Below are 15,630 nucleotides of genomic sequence, written 5' to 3'. Positions count from 1 at the left end.
TAGACCACAATAATTTATTAGTATGGTGTAGGGCCTCCTTATGCGGCCAATACAGCGTCAATTCGTCTTGGGAATGACATATACAAGTCCTGCACAGTGGTCAGAGGGATTTTAAGCCATTCTTCTTGCAGGATAGTGGCCAGGTCACTATGCAAATAAATGAAAATGAATTCAAATTTTGTCTCTTACAAGTGTTGAGAATCTGAACTTGGCAGTGCTCTTCAGGGTAAGACTGAAGAAATGTTTGTTCTTGAATTTTAAAGAAAGCTAAAGAAATAATGCGTTTGCACACGTTGTGCCTTACGTTCAGCTTTAGACGTGTCTGTTATTTTGTTCAATTGTTCAGAGGTAAGTTTAGTTAAATGATTGTACATTTAAAAAAAATACACGAGGATGAGAATGGGTTCATAACAAGATCATAATCCCCATCTTTTTTGAAAAAAAAATCAGGGGCAATTAAACCCTGCCACTAACACACCAAGGTTCTGTGCACAGCCCTCTGAATAACAGAACTAAATCTCATAGAAGTATGAACCTTGTGCAACAACGAGTGACATCATCCCCAAGCATGCATTAAAAGCCTTTAACTCATTGCAAAAATGTTCACAAGCTGCCAAATATTTCAGGATTTAGTAGAACTGGCAGTGCATGACGCTTGGAGTTTAGTTATTTAAATACACTATAAAAAGTGCTGGATGAAAAATAACTCATTACAGATTATTTTGCAAACTTAGCACTGGGTCAAATATGGATCAATTCTGAAGAATTAGATTGAGAAGAATGAAGATCCTTCTAATCTCTCCACTTAACAAACTTGGTCTAGGTTTTACTCAATATTTTAATAAAACCATCCAAGTTCTCTCTTAAAAACAGAAACTGAGAATTTTGGTAAAAGACAGTTTTTGGGTGCATTTATTTTGTGTAACTGATATTGCCAAAATATGTTCTTTAGGGTATTACTTACATGAAAAATAAATTAATATCTTTATGCAAGTCTTGCAGGTTATTTTAACGGTTTTTGTTTCAGTGTTTGGGCCCAATAATCCATTTGCAACTGAGTTTACTTTACTTTTTTAAATTTCGTGTCAGTTATTTGCTGCACCATTGGTTACAAAAATCATATTTTTCTGAACTCAGCTGTGTTGCTATTGCTGGGCAATATCGTTATTGAAAATTAATAAAATATCCTTTAAGATAGCTTTTTAGTATTTTCAAAAATGTTTTCTCTGATTAGTTTTTTGGTTAGAGCTCTTTAAGGCTGTGAAATAAAACTTAATCACCACTTTCCGCATTTTTAAACCTTCATGATCAAACTCATTTGCTTGGGCTTTGACACGTTTTAAGGATGCGCTGCTGCATCAGCAGACAAGTCTGGACAGGAGACAAGCGGACATGGTCCATTCAGACAAGGAACCCCTCCTTTGCTTCCACCCCTCTTCTGCTAAGAAAGTAGACACTCCTCCTCATTCGCCGAGACAGAAGTTTTCTCTCCCTCAAAACCCTGATCGGGCTGTTAGTCCTCCTCGGAGCATGGCCCACCCTCCCTTATAATCTGAATCTGAGCCTTTTCATGTCATGACTCGGAGCTGCTCAGGGTCGAAGAGATCGATTCCTCCAACCACCCAGGATCTCCGATGCAGTTGACTCTTCTCCCGGGTTTCCACTCTGGTTCTTATGAAATATGCTGTGTTCGCTGAAGTGCTCGCTTCTCTTTTCGCTGCACTTTGTTTTCATATTGGCAGCGGGCCACGATGAGCAATCTGCCAGACTCCTCTCCTTCTCCAAGGAGCAAGGTCAGTGTGGTTGCATGGAAGCAACTTTATGTGCAAATCTCTGCAATGCATGAACAAAAAGTTTACTTTCTTGTAATTAAATTTAGCACTCTTCGGTAGGTTATTTCTCCCAGTCAGGCTCAGGTCCGTCCATCGTCCACCCTGTGAGAATCAGCGCTGATGGCGAGTTTGTCTCCCACTCCGTGTCCCACCATTTCAAGGGGAGGGTCAGGCGTGAGCTGCGGCTCCTGTCTCCGGAAGGACAGGTCTACTACAAGCTGAGCTACAATGGTCGAACTGTAATCTTCAATTTGACCAGAAATAATCACCTGCTGTCGACTGAATACATCCTGGAGAGGAGGAATGGCAGTTCCAACAGGACTGAGCATGGCCTGTCTGAGGGGAACTCCTGCCACCTTCTTGGGACGGTGGAAGCCCCTGATGTTAAAGGAACGGCTGCCATCAGCACCTGCAACGGACTGGTAGGAGGTTATTTTATTTTACTGACCTTTTAGGCTGAAAGATAGTCAATTTTAACTTCCTAGATTTCCCCACTGAGACAATGAAGGATTTTTCTATTCTATTAGATGAGAATATGGTCTAGTTAGTTTTATTTAAACAGTTAGCTCTACTAAAACAATGCAACAGTTTTACATATTACATTTATCCATAAGGATATATTATGTATTTATTGCCTAAGCAAAATGCAAAATAAATACCCACAATTTAGTTGTAGAAATATTGTGCACTTATTTAGCAGAATATTGTTTCTTTTGTCGTTCTGCTCTTTAGGGGTGTCCAAAGTGCAGCCCGTGGACCATTTACAGCCTTTTTAATAATTTTGTGTGGCCAAACTGCAATTCAAGAATGGTACAAATGTGGGCCACCTGCATTGCCAGTTAATGCAGAGTGAACAGGTTTTAGAAATGTTTTGGGAAATATTTTCTCTCACAAAGTATATCTTCTTGAAATGGAAAATGTTGTGTGCAACAGAACCTCGTTTTTTTATTCCAGTTTAATTTCATAGTAAGTAGGACAACAAACATCCAGCGACTTGCTCAAAAGAGGACTTGGACAGGCCCATTCGCTGAACTCGCCTAAATATAAATACAGCAAGCAATTTAAAAAAAACGAGTGAAGCTGAGAATATATTAAAAAGAAATCTTGGACCATGAAAATATAAAACAATCTACCCAGAAAATTTTGGAAATAATTTTTACTAGGTCAAATATGTGTGAGCCTTTTTATGTTTTAGATCTACAATGTTGATGAAGTGACGATTTTGCCACAAGGTGGTATTATCTGGTTAATTAGTGCTTTCTGCTGAAGTAGCCAGCCAGAAGTCAGAACTTGCTAATTATACTTTTAAAACAGTGTTATATCAAAAAGCGTGATAGGTTTCGTTTCCCCACCAGGACTGTCAGTGTCATTTCACAAATGAAAAACGGTGTAGCCTTCTTTTAGCCAGTTGACCGGCAGTGTGCAGCAACAGGTAGGTAAGAAGGATTGCAGTGCTGATAAATGGTCCATAGTGCCTGCACTTCTTCTGGCATTTCATTAATAGGACTTGAACTGTAGGAATGGTGTGATGTCCCAAAGCCAGATATGTTCCTTTGAGTCTGAGCTCATGGATCTCAAACGGAAAAAGGTGCTCTGCTCCCTCTAAGTCAGAGGTCAGCCTCTGCCTCAAGCGGAGAAGATCAAATATCTTGGTGTCTTGGAGCAGGAGATGAAAAAATAATTAGGGCTTGATCTGCAGTAATGCAGGAGCTACTCTGGTCTGTGGTGGTAAAGAAAGAACCAAACCAAAAAGGGAAGCCATTCATGAGCCCATCACAGTACCTGAGGCAGACCTAGAACACAGCAAAGTGACTATAATTTCCTTCGGGCCGTCTTGGGATCCCCCAGAATCAGCCAGAGAGAGGGATGTCTAGGTTAATTCCTGGATCTGTTACCCCTGTGACCTGATCCTGGATATTTGGGAGACAATTGATGGATTGAAGGGATGTATGATAAAAAAAATTAGGTGGTTTTAAACGTGTCACCTTTTAAAACCTTGTTATACCTTGCTATAAATAACCAAGCCATGCCTACTCTATGCAGATATGTGCCACAGGCAACCAGCAGACTCCTCCATCTGACACTTCCGTGTTTGTAGATTTGCTCTTCAAAGACTTCCTGACACTATTTGCAGAAGGTCTGTTCTGCAGACTTGCTGACTCCTGCTGCTTCATGTTTTCCTCTTCACTGGCACACTTTAGCATTCATACACTCTTATTGCCACTGTCTGTACATGCAGAATTTCTTCGCAAACTCCATCTTAGCATGCATCGTCTCTTTGTTCTGTGCTTGGAGTAGGGCTTCAGTGACAGCTTCTGGCATATTTTTTGTTGCATGGAAAATACGTTGTGGCAGATTTAAAGCCAGCAAAAACGACATATACTCTGTCGAATGGAGTTATGCTTCTTTTACTTTGGCTGTAGTGTTTCTAATCAGACAAACAATCAGCTGGACAGCAGAATTATAAGAATAGTATTCACATGAACATTTCAAGATAAATGCATGTTTCAAACGTGCTTTTTAAAATGTTTAGACACCAAAAATAGTTTATTTCCAAGGCCAAATTTATACAAATATTTTGAAGTAACTAAACAGAGCATGAATGAAAAAGAAGAGAAACATTTGGTTTGCTAAAACAATGGGATGTGTCACTTCTTGTCATGAAGTGTGTCTTAGTGTCTGTGTCCTGTTTGATTGTGTCACCGCAGGGATTCCTCATCTAACTGCATCAGAAACCCTTGTAAAAATTGCGCTACGTATCCCTGACTTGTAATCCTTCAAATGAGCTTCATTTGTCACACGTGACTCATAAAGAGACCGAAATGACAGCAGGAGCTGGGAGAATTTATATCTTTGACCCACTTTTCATCTTCCTCAAAGGAAAAGGATGTCTTATGTAACACTAAGTTCTGCTTATCTAGACTTACCCTCTAATGTACCCTCTGTCCAATATCGAATGTCCTCGTTGTCAAACTAAAACTGTTCTAGGAGCTGTGGTATGATGTATTACACTGTGGATGAAGGTTTATAGCACACAGAAACGATCAAACAGCAAGACTCAACCAGACAGATGTGGGAGTGAAATCTCGCCAGCTGCAGTAAGGCCGTTCAAACTCATGAGATGGGGATCGATATTAATTTAACTGGCACTAGGTAGAAGTTTATGACGTTGAACCAAAGAGACAGATTAAAGAATTATGAAACATATGTCAATAATTTACTGATGCTCTAGGGAAATGGAGATTTTTTTAAATATTTTCTTTTTTTAATTCCAGTTGTAGTAATAGCTCATTTGTCTAGTTGTCAGCAACAGTTCAACTTCGAGCTCTTTAAGTGCTGTTCTTGTTTTAAAGAGAATTACTGTGACTCCTGTCCATGGACTATTCTGTCTTCTTTAGAAAAGGTAGAACAATAAATAGGAATGATGAATCAATCAGTCGGACAGTTTTACCGCGATAAGCACTGACTGTTAATCAGCGGGTCAAACACAGAACAGTCAAAAATTCGTTTTCCTGTTCATGAAAAGCATCAAAACTAAAAATGTAATCAACACTACCTGTGTGAAAAGCGGTGTAGCCTTCTTTTAGCCAGTTGACCGGCAGTGTGCAGCAACAGGTAGGTTAGTTTTGTTCTTTGTAAATTTTTTTGTTGTACAGTTTCTTTGTGTCCAGTTCAGCTTCCATTGTGTTAAATATTCACTTTCCCTCAGTCTGCCTGCTTACTCTCCTTCACAGGTGTTCCTAATCCCCTGTTTAACTCACCTGCATTCAATGTCATTTTCCACTTTCACCTCAGTATAGAAGCTGTCTGGTTTTAATTGTCCTTTGCTGGTTTCTCGCATTACACTATCTGTGGTACATGTGCTGCTTTTCTTGTGATTCCCTGGTAAGTTTTTCTTTTTGCTTTTTATTAAAGAACTCTGCATTTGCCAATAGCCAATCTCTGCACTTGAGTCCTTTACTAACCCCAAACATGACAGCTGGATAAATATATTATCATTAATAGGGTTGTCAAAATAATCGATATTTAGATATAAACAATATTAAAAAATAAAGTTTTCAAAGATACTCATCTGCATCAAAGTCGATGAAATTGTCGAACTACTCCTGGCTGCAATATCAAAGACACTCAGTGGCTCAACTGAGCAATGACCTGCTGGTAGTTTTAAACTCTAAAATTGGGAGTACATCCAGAAAAAAAGGTATATGCAACTTCTTTTAACAGAAGCGTTTTTTGGAGGTACTCTACCTATGAGGCAGACGGACAGCAAAAAAACAAAATTCAGAACCACATGCTAGCTGGGCTAACGCTACAAGCTAAAACTACAACACTGTTTGAGAGCAACTTAAAAAGCCTGGTAAAGCTCCTGTATCTGCCAAGGTGAAGTTATAAACCTCCCTGACGACATAAACAAATATTAACTGTTTAAATTTGCTTCACCGACATGGCTAGCCCAGCAATGGTGTAATATTAAAAAATTGCCAGAAAACAGAAATTGTACAGGCCTGCTGCTGAATACATTTGCATAGATTAGATTTGTGTTTGCAGTGTAAAAAATAGTCTTTGTGCCAAATACATGTTTGTTTTGAAACACAATTTATTTTAATATAGAATGATCTTGTTTTGTCCCTGAGTAATAACCTTTATTTGTATCAACTTGACAAGCGAATAGAAGCACACAGTAGCATTCATGCAATTAAAATAAAATAAAATAATTGCACAAGTGAATTAAATTACAGACTTCCATAATGGGTATTAACACTAATTGTTATCTTGTCTACAGTTTTGCCAACAAGAGAAGTTTCGTATATTTCTTTTACCCTGATTAAGGAAATTAAAGTATTTTCATACTGTGATTAATCGCAGGTTTTGGACTTAACTAGAAAGAACCATGTGCCTTCAAAAATATTTCCATGGGATTGAAAATGTTTTTGAGATAACCCTAATCTGTATGCATAGTGTGATTGCAGGACACAGAAGATTTTGTATCCTGCCAAATATTTCATCCAAACCATCATTTGCAAGCTCAGCATTACTCACACTGATACTGCAATGGCTTTTGCTATTCCATTTTTTGTGCAGCTGCAGTCCTTACAGAGAAATTGGTAATGGATAAAATGACAATTGGGAGGTCAAACATTCTAGAAAACTTAAATATGAAATGTGCCACCCAGTAGAAACCTGATCAGTGCACCTCTAATAACTGTAAGTCATCTTGAATTTAAATCATTCAAAACCTTGTGTATAATTTCATTTACACTTTAACAATTCAAAATCACACTTCAGAAAAGACCAGTTTGACTGTGCAAGAACATATCATGTTATGATATTTTGTAATGTTGATTACAATGATGTGACCAAAATATTTTGAAAATGCCTCCCAGACTTTCTAGTCATGCATTCAGTCTAGAGCATCAAAACCCAAAATATTGCTCTCAACATAAACCTGCTACTGTGCTGCTAAAACAGTACACAATAATAATTGCATTCATTCATATTTTGATATATAAACATGTGAAAGAATTTAGTTATGTATTTATGGAACTGAGAGTGGACAAACTGTGTGAACAGCAAAAGTAACAATCCCAGTAGAACGTGTCAGTCATTGAGATTTACAAATGTCAGCAAACAATCATTCCACAGAAAAGTTACAACAAAAAATGAAGTTAACAGATGATTAACAGAGCAGCTTATTTTTATTGTGCATTACAATTTCTATGGTACTCACATTTTTTAAAGTTTTGTTAATACCTTAAGTATGACAAGCTATCGTCATCACCTGTAAACCAGGAGACACGTCAGTCATTAAGCTAAGAGAACAATGGTGTACTGAATGTTAGCAAACACAGCTACATTTCTGTCTCATTGCCTTCACTGTGTCAGGGCACATTTACTCTACGAGAAAAGAGAAATTGACTAGGATGACAAAACATGAACAAAAATGAAAAAAGCTACATTGAGAAACCTAGTGAACAAACAGCCTCATGAAGGTTGAAGGTGAAGATCATAATACAATATATAGGTCAGGGATAAAGTTGTGAAGATGTTTAAGTAAGACTGGGTTATAAAACAAAATCCCAAACTTTGGACATCTCAGAGAGCACTGTTCAATCAATCATGTCAACATGGAGTATGGCACAACCTAGCAAGACACTGTAGTCCATATAAAATAAAAGATTGGGCAAAAAGAGTATTAACCAAAGAAGAAGAAGAGGCTAGGAGACTGTGTATGGTTAAAAACAAAACACTGTGTAGGAAGAAAACTAAGACTGTGCACCATCCTAAACACAACATCCCCATTCCAAAACACGGTGATGTCAACATTGTGTTGCAGGGGTGCTTTTCTTCTGCAGGGTCAGCTGGAGGTTAAAAACAGGACAGCCCAAGAAGAAAACCCATTGAAGGCTGCAAAAAGACTTAAACTTGAGTCACTCTCCTCCTCAACATACAGGTCCTTCTCAAAATATTAGCATATTGTGATAAAGTTCATTATTTTCCATAATGTCATGATGAAAATTTAACATTCATATATTTTAGATTCATTGCACACTAACTGAAATATTTCAGGTCTTTTATTGTCTTAATACGGATGATTTTGGCATACAGCTCATGAAAACCCAAAATTCCTATCTCACAAAATTAGCATATCATTAAAAGGGTCTCTAAACGAGCTATGAACCTAATCATCTGAATCAACGAGTTAACTCTAAACACCTGCAAAAGATTCCTGAGGCCTTTAAAACTCCCAGCCCGGTTCATCACTCAAAACCCCAATCATGGGTAAGACTGCCGACCTGACTGCTGTCCAGAAGGCCACTATTGACTCCCTCAAGCAAGAGGGTAAGACACAGAAAGAAATTTCTGAACGAATAGGCTGTTCCCAGAGTGCTGTATCAAGGCACCTCAGTGGGAAGTCTGTGGGAAGGAAAAAGTGTGGCAGAAAACGCTGCACAACGAGAAGAGGTGACCGGACCCTGAGGAAGATTGTGGAGAAGGGCCGATTCCAGACCTTGGGGGACCTGAGGAAGCAGTGGACTGAGTCTGGAGTAGGAACATCCAGAGCCACCGTGCACAGGCGTGTGCAGGAAATGGGCTACAGGTGCCGCATTCCCCAGGTCAAGCCACTTTTGAACCAGAAACAGCGGCAGAAGCGCCTGACCTGGGCTACAGAGAAGCAGCACTGGACTGTTGCTCAGTGGTCCAAAGTACTTTTTTAAGATGAAAGCAAATTCTGCATGTCATTCGGAAATCAAGGTGCCAGAGTCTGGAGGAAGACTGGGGAGAAGGAAATGCCAAAATGCCAGAAGTCCAGTGTCAAGTACCCACACTCAGTGATGGTCTGGGGTGCCGTGTCAGCTGCTGGTGTTGGTCCACTGTGTTTTATCAAGGGCAGGGTCAATGCAGCTAGCTATCAGGAGATTTTGGAGCACTTCATGCTTCCATCTGCTGAAAAGCTTTATGGAGATGAAGATTTCATTTTTCAGCACGACCTGGCACCTGCTCACAGTGCCAAAACCACTGGTAAATGGTTTACTGACCATGGTATCACTGTGCTCAATTGGCCTGCCAACTCTCCTGACCTGAACCCCATAGAGAATCTGTGGGATATTGTGAAGAGAACGTTGAGAGACTCAAGACCCAACACTCTGGATGAGCTAAAGGCTGCTATCGAAGCATCCTGGGCCTCCATAAGACCTCAGCAGTGCCACAGGCTGATTGCCTCCATGCCACGCCGCATTGAAGCAGTCATTTCTGCAAAAGGATTCCCGACCAAGTATTGAGTGCATAACTGTACATGATTATTTGAAGGTTGACGTTGTTTGTATTAAAAACACTTTTCTTTTATTGGTCGGATGAAATATGCTAATTTTGTGAGATAGAAATTTTGGGTTTTCATGAGCTGTATGCCACAATCATCCGTATTAAGACAATAAAAGACCTGAAATATTTCAGTTAATGTGCAATGAATCTAAAATATATGAATGTTAAATTTTCATCATTACATTATGGAAAATAATGAACTTTATCACAATATGCTAATATTTTGAGAAGGACCTGTAGATACCAGAAGGTATGGAATGGCTGACCTATACCTGCTGACTTATCTGCAAAAAATATATACTTTGCTGATTTTACCATGTGCATCTTTGTCAGGGTTGCAAAAAGACGTAACAATTAATAAATGTCATAAAAAATAACGCATTGATAGCAAACTAATTTGCTGTAAATTCTCTGGACTGTGACCTCCTTCAATCACATGTGAACTAAACTAGACTGAAACATTGAGCTGACTAGAGAAAATCTGTCCAACTTGCCCATTTGATTTTTCCCTTCTCCCATTCAGTTCCTCTGATTATTATCGAGTGTTTGAACATGTCTGCAAGGTGTAAAACTGGCAACAGAGTTGAATCTTGCCTTCTAAGTAGTGTGAAGCCACATCATAGTCCAAGCCACTATATTAACACTTCTCCATCCTGTCATTTTAGCATCCGGCATCTGGCTGCAGATTTAATTACTCTGCAGTTCAAACGGACAGAGTTTTACTGCTGCAAGCTCAGCCAAATTTGCTTCAAAACCATGTGTCTTTGAGTCTTGCAGGTCTCCCCTTACTCTTGCTGAACCCTTGAAACCACAATGTGGGATTGAGAGTAATCTAATCTGTTTTGTTGGGAACTCGCTGGTGTATCTTTGCATGCCTCAGGCAATGCACAAAGCAAGTACATGCAAGCTCAGACCTATTATGGTGCTATTTTCCTTACTTAAATGAATGCTTTTCTGGCGCTTATGCAGATGGAAAATGCAAGAAAGGCCTTTGACCTCTAAAGAAGAAATTAACCCCCACTCTAAAATTATATTTTGAACCTAAAGGAATGCAGACATGTGTTTGGTGCAGCCTTTAATCTAGCTTGAATAAGTGGAAGTTTGTGCTTTATCATGTTACAGTAATGAGCACCATCAGCCCCCACCTCTCCTTGTGTCCCATAAAATCGTTACCGAGGCCACTAACAGCAGCTACTTTATTTCAGGTCCACTTGGCCGCCTCTCTAAAAACCCACAGAAGCAGGGAACAGTTCCACATGGCTGGTGTATTTAAAGCACAGATCCATGTTATGGTAACCCCCTATGGCTCTGGCACCTCACACCGAAACAACGCTTCCTCCAGGTCAGAGGAAGGGGATTAATGAACAGTGGTTGGAGAGGGGAAGTGAAATCCTTCCCAAGTTGACGGAACGTTCACGATTCAGAACTGCAGCGAGGCAATTCTCCATGTATGGTCAAAAAGAAAACAAAGGCTTTGCTGACATGGTTTCAGGTTGTCTGTGCATGATGAGCAGAAAAATAACAAAGGACCTGTGTACAGTATGGCAATTTAAAGATTACATCTAACACTTTAACAACACACTACAGGCAGTGAGACTCATGCTGGATGTTTAGTGCACATCATGCAGAGCAGCAGTCTGAGTTCTCAATGGGCTTCTTTGTAGCATTCCTTGCTCATTGCTCTGCAAACCACCACCTGTCGTTGTCTGCTGGGACTCAGCTGAAACTCAGGGAAAAGGTCCAGGAGATGATCCCAGACATTACCAAACAATGTTCTTCTAAGTTAGCTTTACAGTGCCTCGTAAAAGCATTTACACCCCTGGAACATTATTAAATGTTGTGTCATTCACAAACACAAAAGTCAGTGTGTTTTATTCAGATTGCATTTGATATAACTGCAAGTCGTGCATAATGGTGAAGTGGAAAAAAACTAATACCAGCTTTTAATTGTTTTTGCAAATAAAATTCTAAAAAGTGTGCCATACATTCGCATATATCACACTTTACTTTGATACCCCTAAATCAAACCCAGTGCAACCCACTGCCTTCAGAAGTTACCTAATTAGTAAAAAAAAAAGTGCACCTGTGTGTATTTAATCTCACTGTAAATCCAGCTGTTTTGTGAAGGCCTTAGGGGTTTGTTAGATAACATTGGTCAACAAACAGCATCATGAAGACCGAGGAACACAGCAGACAGGTCTATACAATGGTAAAGAAGTTTAAAGCAAATTATAAAACAATTTCCTTGGCTTTAAACACACTGTTCAAATAATAAACAGGAAGTGGAAAGAGTACAGGCAAAACTATAAATGCACAAGCGTATGGCTGTCCTCTTAAACTGACAGGCAATATTCAGAGAATCCGCCGAGAAGTTCATGGTAACTTTGGAGTTGTATAGGTCCACAGCTCTGGTAAAAAAAAAGCCCGTTGACTGGATAACTGTTAGAAAAGCACTCTAGACATCTGGCCTCTATGGAAGAGTGCTGAGAAAGAAGCGATTAATAAAAAAAAAAACTTTAAACATGTGGAAAAGGGCGCTCTGATCTCATGAGGCCTAAATTGAACCTTTTGGCTGACATACAAAGTGATATGTGTGGCCAAAACACTAAGACTACACATCAGCCTGAACACACCTGCCCTGTAGAGAAACAAAGTGGTGGCAGCATCATGCTGTGGGGATGCTATTCCTTTGGAGGAAAGGCAAAGCTGTTTAAGGTTGATGCGAAGATGGATGAAGCTCAATATTGTTATGATTTGTGGGTGTTTTTGGGCTTTTATTGGTCTTATTTACAGTTCAAATTTTGAATCATGTTTCTGTTTATTTTTCTGGTCATGTTTTAGTCTTGTTCATGTTTTGTCAAGTTTGGGTTTTGGTTCTGGTCATCCTTTAGTTTTTGTTTGTTTGTATTCAAGAGTCTCTGTTTTTGCTCCAGCCACGTTTTGTTCTGTCTGTTAATTAACTTTATTCGGTTCCCCTGCACCTAGTTAATCTGTCTTTTTGTTTCACCTGGTCACACTCAATATATTCACACCTGTCTTGTTTATTCCTCGCGGAAACATTTGCCAAATTATCTTGTCAGTCTTGTTTTGTGGATCATGCCAAGCCTGTCTTGCCTGTCCGTTTATTGTATTGTTCCTGCCTCTCTTAGTGAGTGAGTTTTTTTGTTATTAAATCCTTGTGCACTTACCGTCATGCTGCCTGCTGGTCTGCATTCCGGGGTCCTCTATCTCGCAAGCCCTGACAAATACAGGTCAATCCTGAAAGAAATCCTGTTAAAGCCAGCAAATGACTTTAGATTGGTGCGGAGGTTATCCTTCCAGCAGGTCAGCCACACTAAACATATTACCAGAGCTACAATGAAGGGGTTTAGATAAAAGCATTGTTACGTATTAGAATGGCCCGTTCAAAGTCCAGACCTAAATCTAAATGAGAATCTGTCATAAGATTTGAAAATTGAGGTTCTCCATGGAATCTGACTGAGTTTTTTGCAAAAGAAGAATGTGCAATTTCTAGATGTGCAAAGCTGGTATAAACACAACCCAAAAGGCTTGCAACTGCAATTGCAGCAAATGGTGGTTCTACAAAGTATTGACTCAGGGGGGGCTAAATGCAGTTGCATGCCACACATTTTTTGCCACACAGATTTTTATATTTCTTAAAAATTGGAAAGCTGTCTGTCCTTCTAGTTCCACTTCACAATTGTGGTCTACTTTGTATCAGCGTGTAATTCTGTCCTCTATAACCTGAATAAAATGCACTGACGTCTTTATGGTTGTATCCTGTAACTTGTGAAAAGATTTAAGAGGTGAATCTGTTTGTAAGGCACTTTTTATGATTAACATGCTTTCAAACAATATTTTGTCCTGTGTCCAGCCCATACAACTTTGATAAGACAATCTGTTATTGCTGTAACACAGTGTTTGGATGAGATGCAGGGGGACTTCGCACTCAGCTGAGCATTTGCTGCACAGGGTTTGTGGGAAAGTTTCCATGCTGAGTGCAGACATTTCAGCTTGCATTCTTTGGAGATAAGTCCACCACAACTCTGGAAAGCTTGGCTGAATCCATGTTTCATTAGTTTTAATAGAAAAATATCCAAAACTGTGGGCATAAACAGATGCTTTTCACTCGCATTGTTTTTTTTATGGTCATGGTTTACAGAGTGGGAACAATTCAGAGCAGTTTGTCTGCATCCAAGAAAGCATCTGTTTCAGTATATGTGTAAACCTAAATTTTTTAGATTTGGTGTTACAGATGGAGAAACATATTCGTTCCAAAGGGAGTGTCAATTTCTAGTTTCTGAACTCCATGAACGCAGCCAGGGTGACCTAGAAAGCTGAGCTATGCACACAGCTGTGTAGAAGAAGAGCAAGAAGACAAGTCAAGAAACAAAATCAGTGATCAAAATTAAAAATTGTGTTAGTTCATATTAGAAAAAGAATGTTTTTGCTTTTAGCTGTGATACAGACCTTCCTCTGTCCATTGATTTAGCATTTAACATTATTTGTATTTGTTTTTTTCTCTTTCCAGTTGGATTAAGAAAAGTGTATGATTGATGATCTCAGTTTAATACCAAATCTGTATTTAAAAACATACAATTATCTCAAGGAAAAGAATGTGTCTCTTTTCTAAAACAGCACCCCTTACCAATACTGACAACCCTGGTAAAGATCTGTAAAAGGTCAGTCAGTCATTTTCTACCGCTTATTCCATAGTGGGTCACGGGGGAGCTGGTGAATATCTCCAGCAGTCTATGGGCGAGAGGGAGGGTACACCCTGGACAGGTTGCCAGTCCATCACAGGGCAACACACAAACAACTACGCACACACTCATTCATACATACACCTAAGGGCAATTTAGAGAGACCAATTAACCTAACAGGCATGTCTTTGGACTGTGGGAGGAAGCTGGAGTACCCGGTGAGAACCCACGCATGCACGGGGAGAACATGCAAACTCCATGCAGAAAGACCCCCGGCCAGGAATCGAACCCAGGACCTTCTTGCTGCAAGGCAACAGTGCTACCAACTGCGCCACCTGTAAAAGGATTTATGTAAATTTACCTTGTTCTGTTTTTTTTGGAAAAAGGCACATTGACCCTTCTTGTATCCAAGGGGAAAGTTAAAACCTAGCAATGCACTACAGATGTCCCATAATGCTCAATAATTACTTGAATTACTCCAGCACTTTCTCAGCCATCTCATTAGAAGAACTTTAAAACATAGGTATGGTGTAAAATTTGAAACAAAAACAGTTTAAAACATGGACATAACTTTGTACTGGTAACTGACCCACCTGATTTGTAATGGTGATCTTTGGAAATTTGACATCTTCCTCACTGTGTCCTCTGGGTCCTTGTCCAGCCTTGTTTTTTTAATACTTTTCTAGCTGTAGATATGAGCACGTTAAGGTGAGCACCTCTCTTGAAATGGTATGTGCCCTTGCTTTTCCTATTTTGAAGAGTGGCAAAGAGAAATATGCCTCTATTGTCAATTAATTTTTATACTGTTTACACTAAGATCAACCTATTGCAATACAATCATATTTTACTTTGAGTTTTGACAAATCTTTACCAGGGTGCCAAAAAATGTATGTAATGTAAATGCATTTACATGCATAAAAGAGAAATCCAGAAATGTGCCTTGTTAGATGGGTCTGTGTTTATACAGCCTCCATCTGTAAGAACGTGTACAGTATACATCAGAAGGAGTTGTTGTATTTTAGCCTGAGAAGAGAAACGTTCATATTCAAATCTGCTGGCTGTCAGGGAAACTTTACAATTTTTGTTGATTTGTTTGGGATTTCTACTGGAGTTTTTCTTGTTTCCATGTATGAAAATATGATTTGTAGAACACATCAAAATGCCCCTAAAATAGCTATTTAGACTTGGCTTACTCCGCACATTGGGATGTCTGAGTCATTTCAATGAATGACCTGAGCCTAAACTTGCCACGTTGTCATCTTTTCTTTTTTCAC

The 15,630-nt window shown here is 39.3% G+C and overlaps 1 protein-coding gene across 2 annotated transcripts in view; it reads left to right on the top strand.

The window, feature by feature from the left end:
* Positions 1-1,134: 1,134 nt before the first annotated feature.
* Positions 1,135-15,630, top strand: part of adamts12 (ADAM metallopeptidase with thrombospondin type 1 motif, 12) — a 38,092-nt gene continuing 23,596 nt past the window's right edge. The window contains exons 1-2 of one of the 2 annotated variants that reach the window (XM_047382170.1): positions 1,135-1,793; positions 1,893-2,254. In XM_047382170.1, coding sequence (XP_047238126.1) covers positions 1,682-1,793; positions 1,893-2,254 — 474 coding nt within the window. In that variant the 5' untranslated portion in view covers positions 1,135-1,681. The remainder of the gene's footprint in view (positions 1,794-1,892; positions 2,255-15,630) is intronic. The other variant, XM_047382169.1, reaches the window with a different exon arrangement.

This window comes from Girardinichthys multiradiatus, chromosome 12 (assembly GCF_021462225.1).
Source record: "Girardinichthys multiradiatus isolate DD_20200921_A chromosome 12, DD_fGirMul_XY1, whole genome shotgun sequence".
Lineage (NCBI taxonomy): Eukaryota > Metazoa > Chordata > Actinopteri > Cyprinodontiformes > Goodeidae > Girardinichthys > Girardinichthys multiradiatus.
The sequence above is the reverse complement of the archived record's forward strand: the minus strand, read 5'-3'. Positions and strand labels throughout refer to the sequence as shown.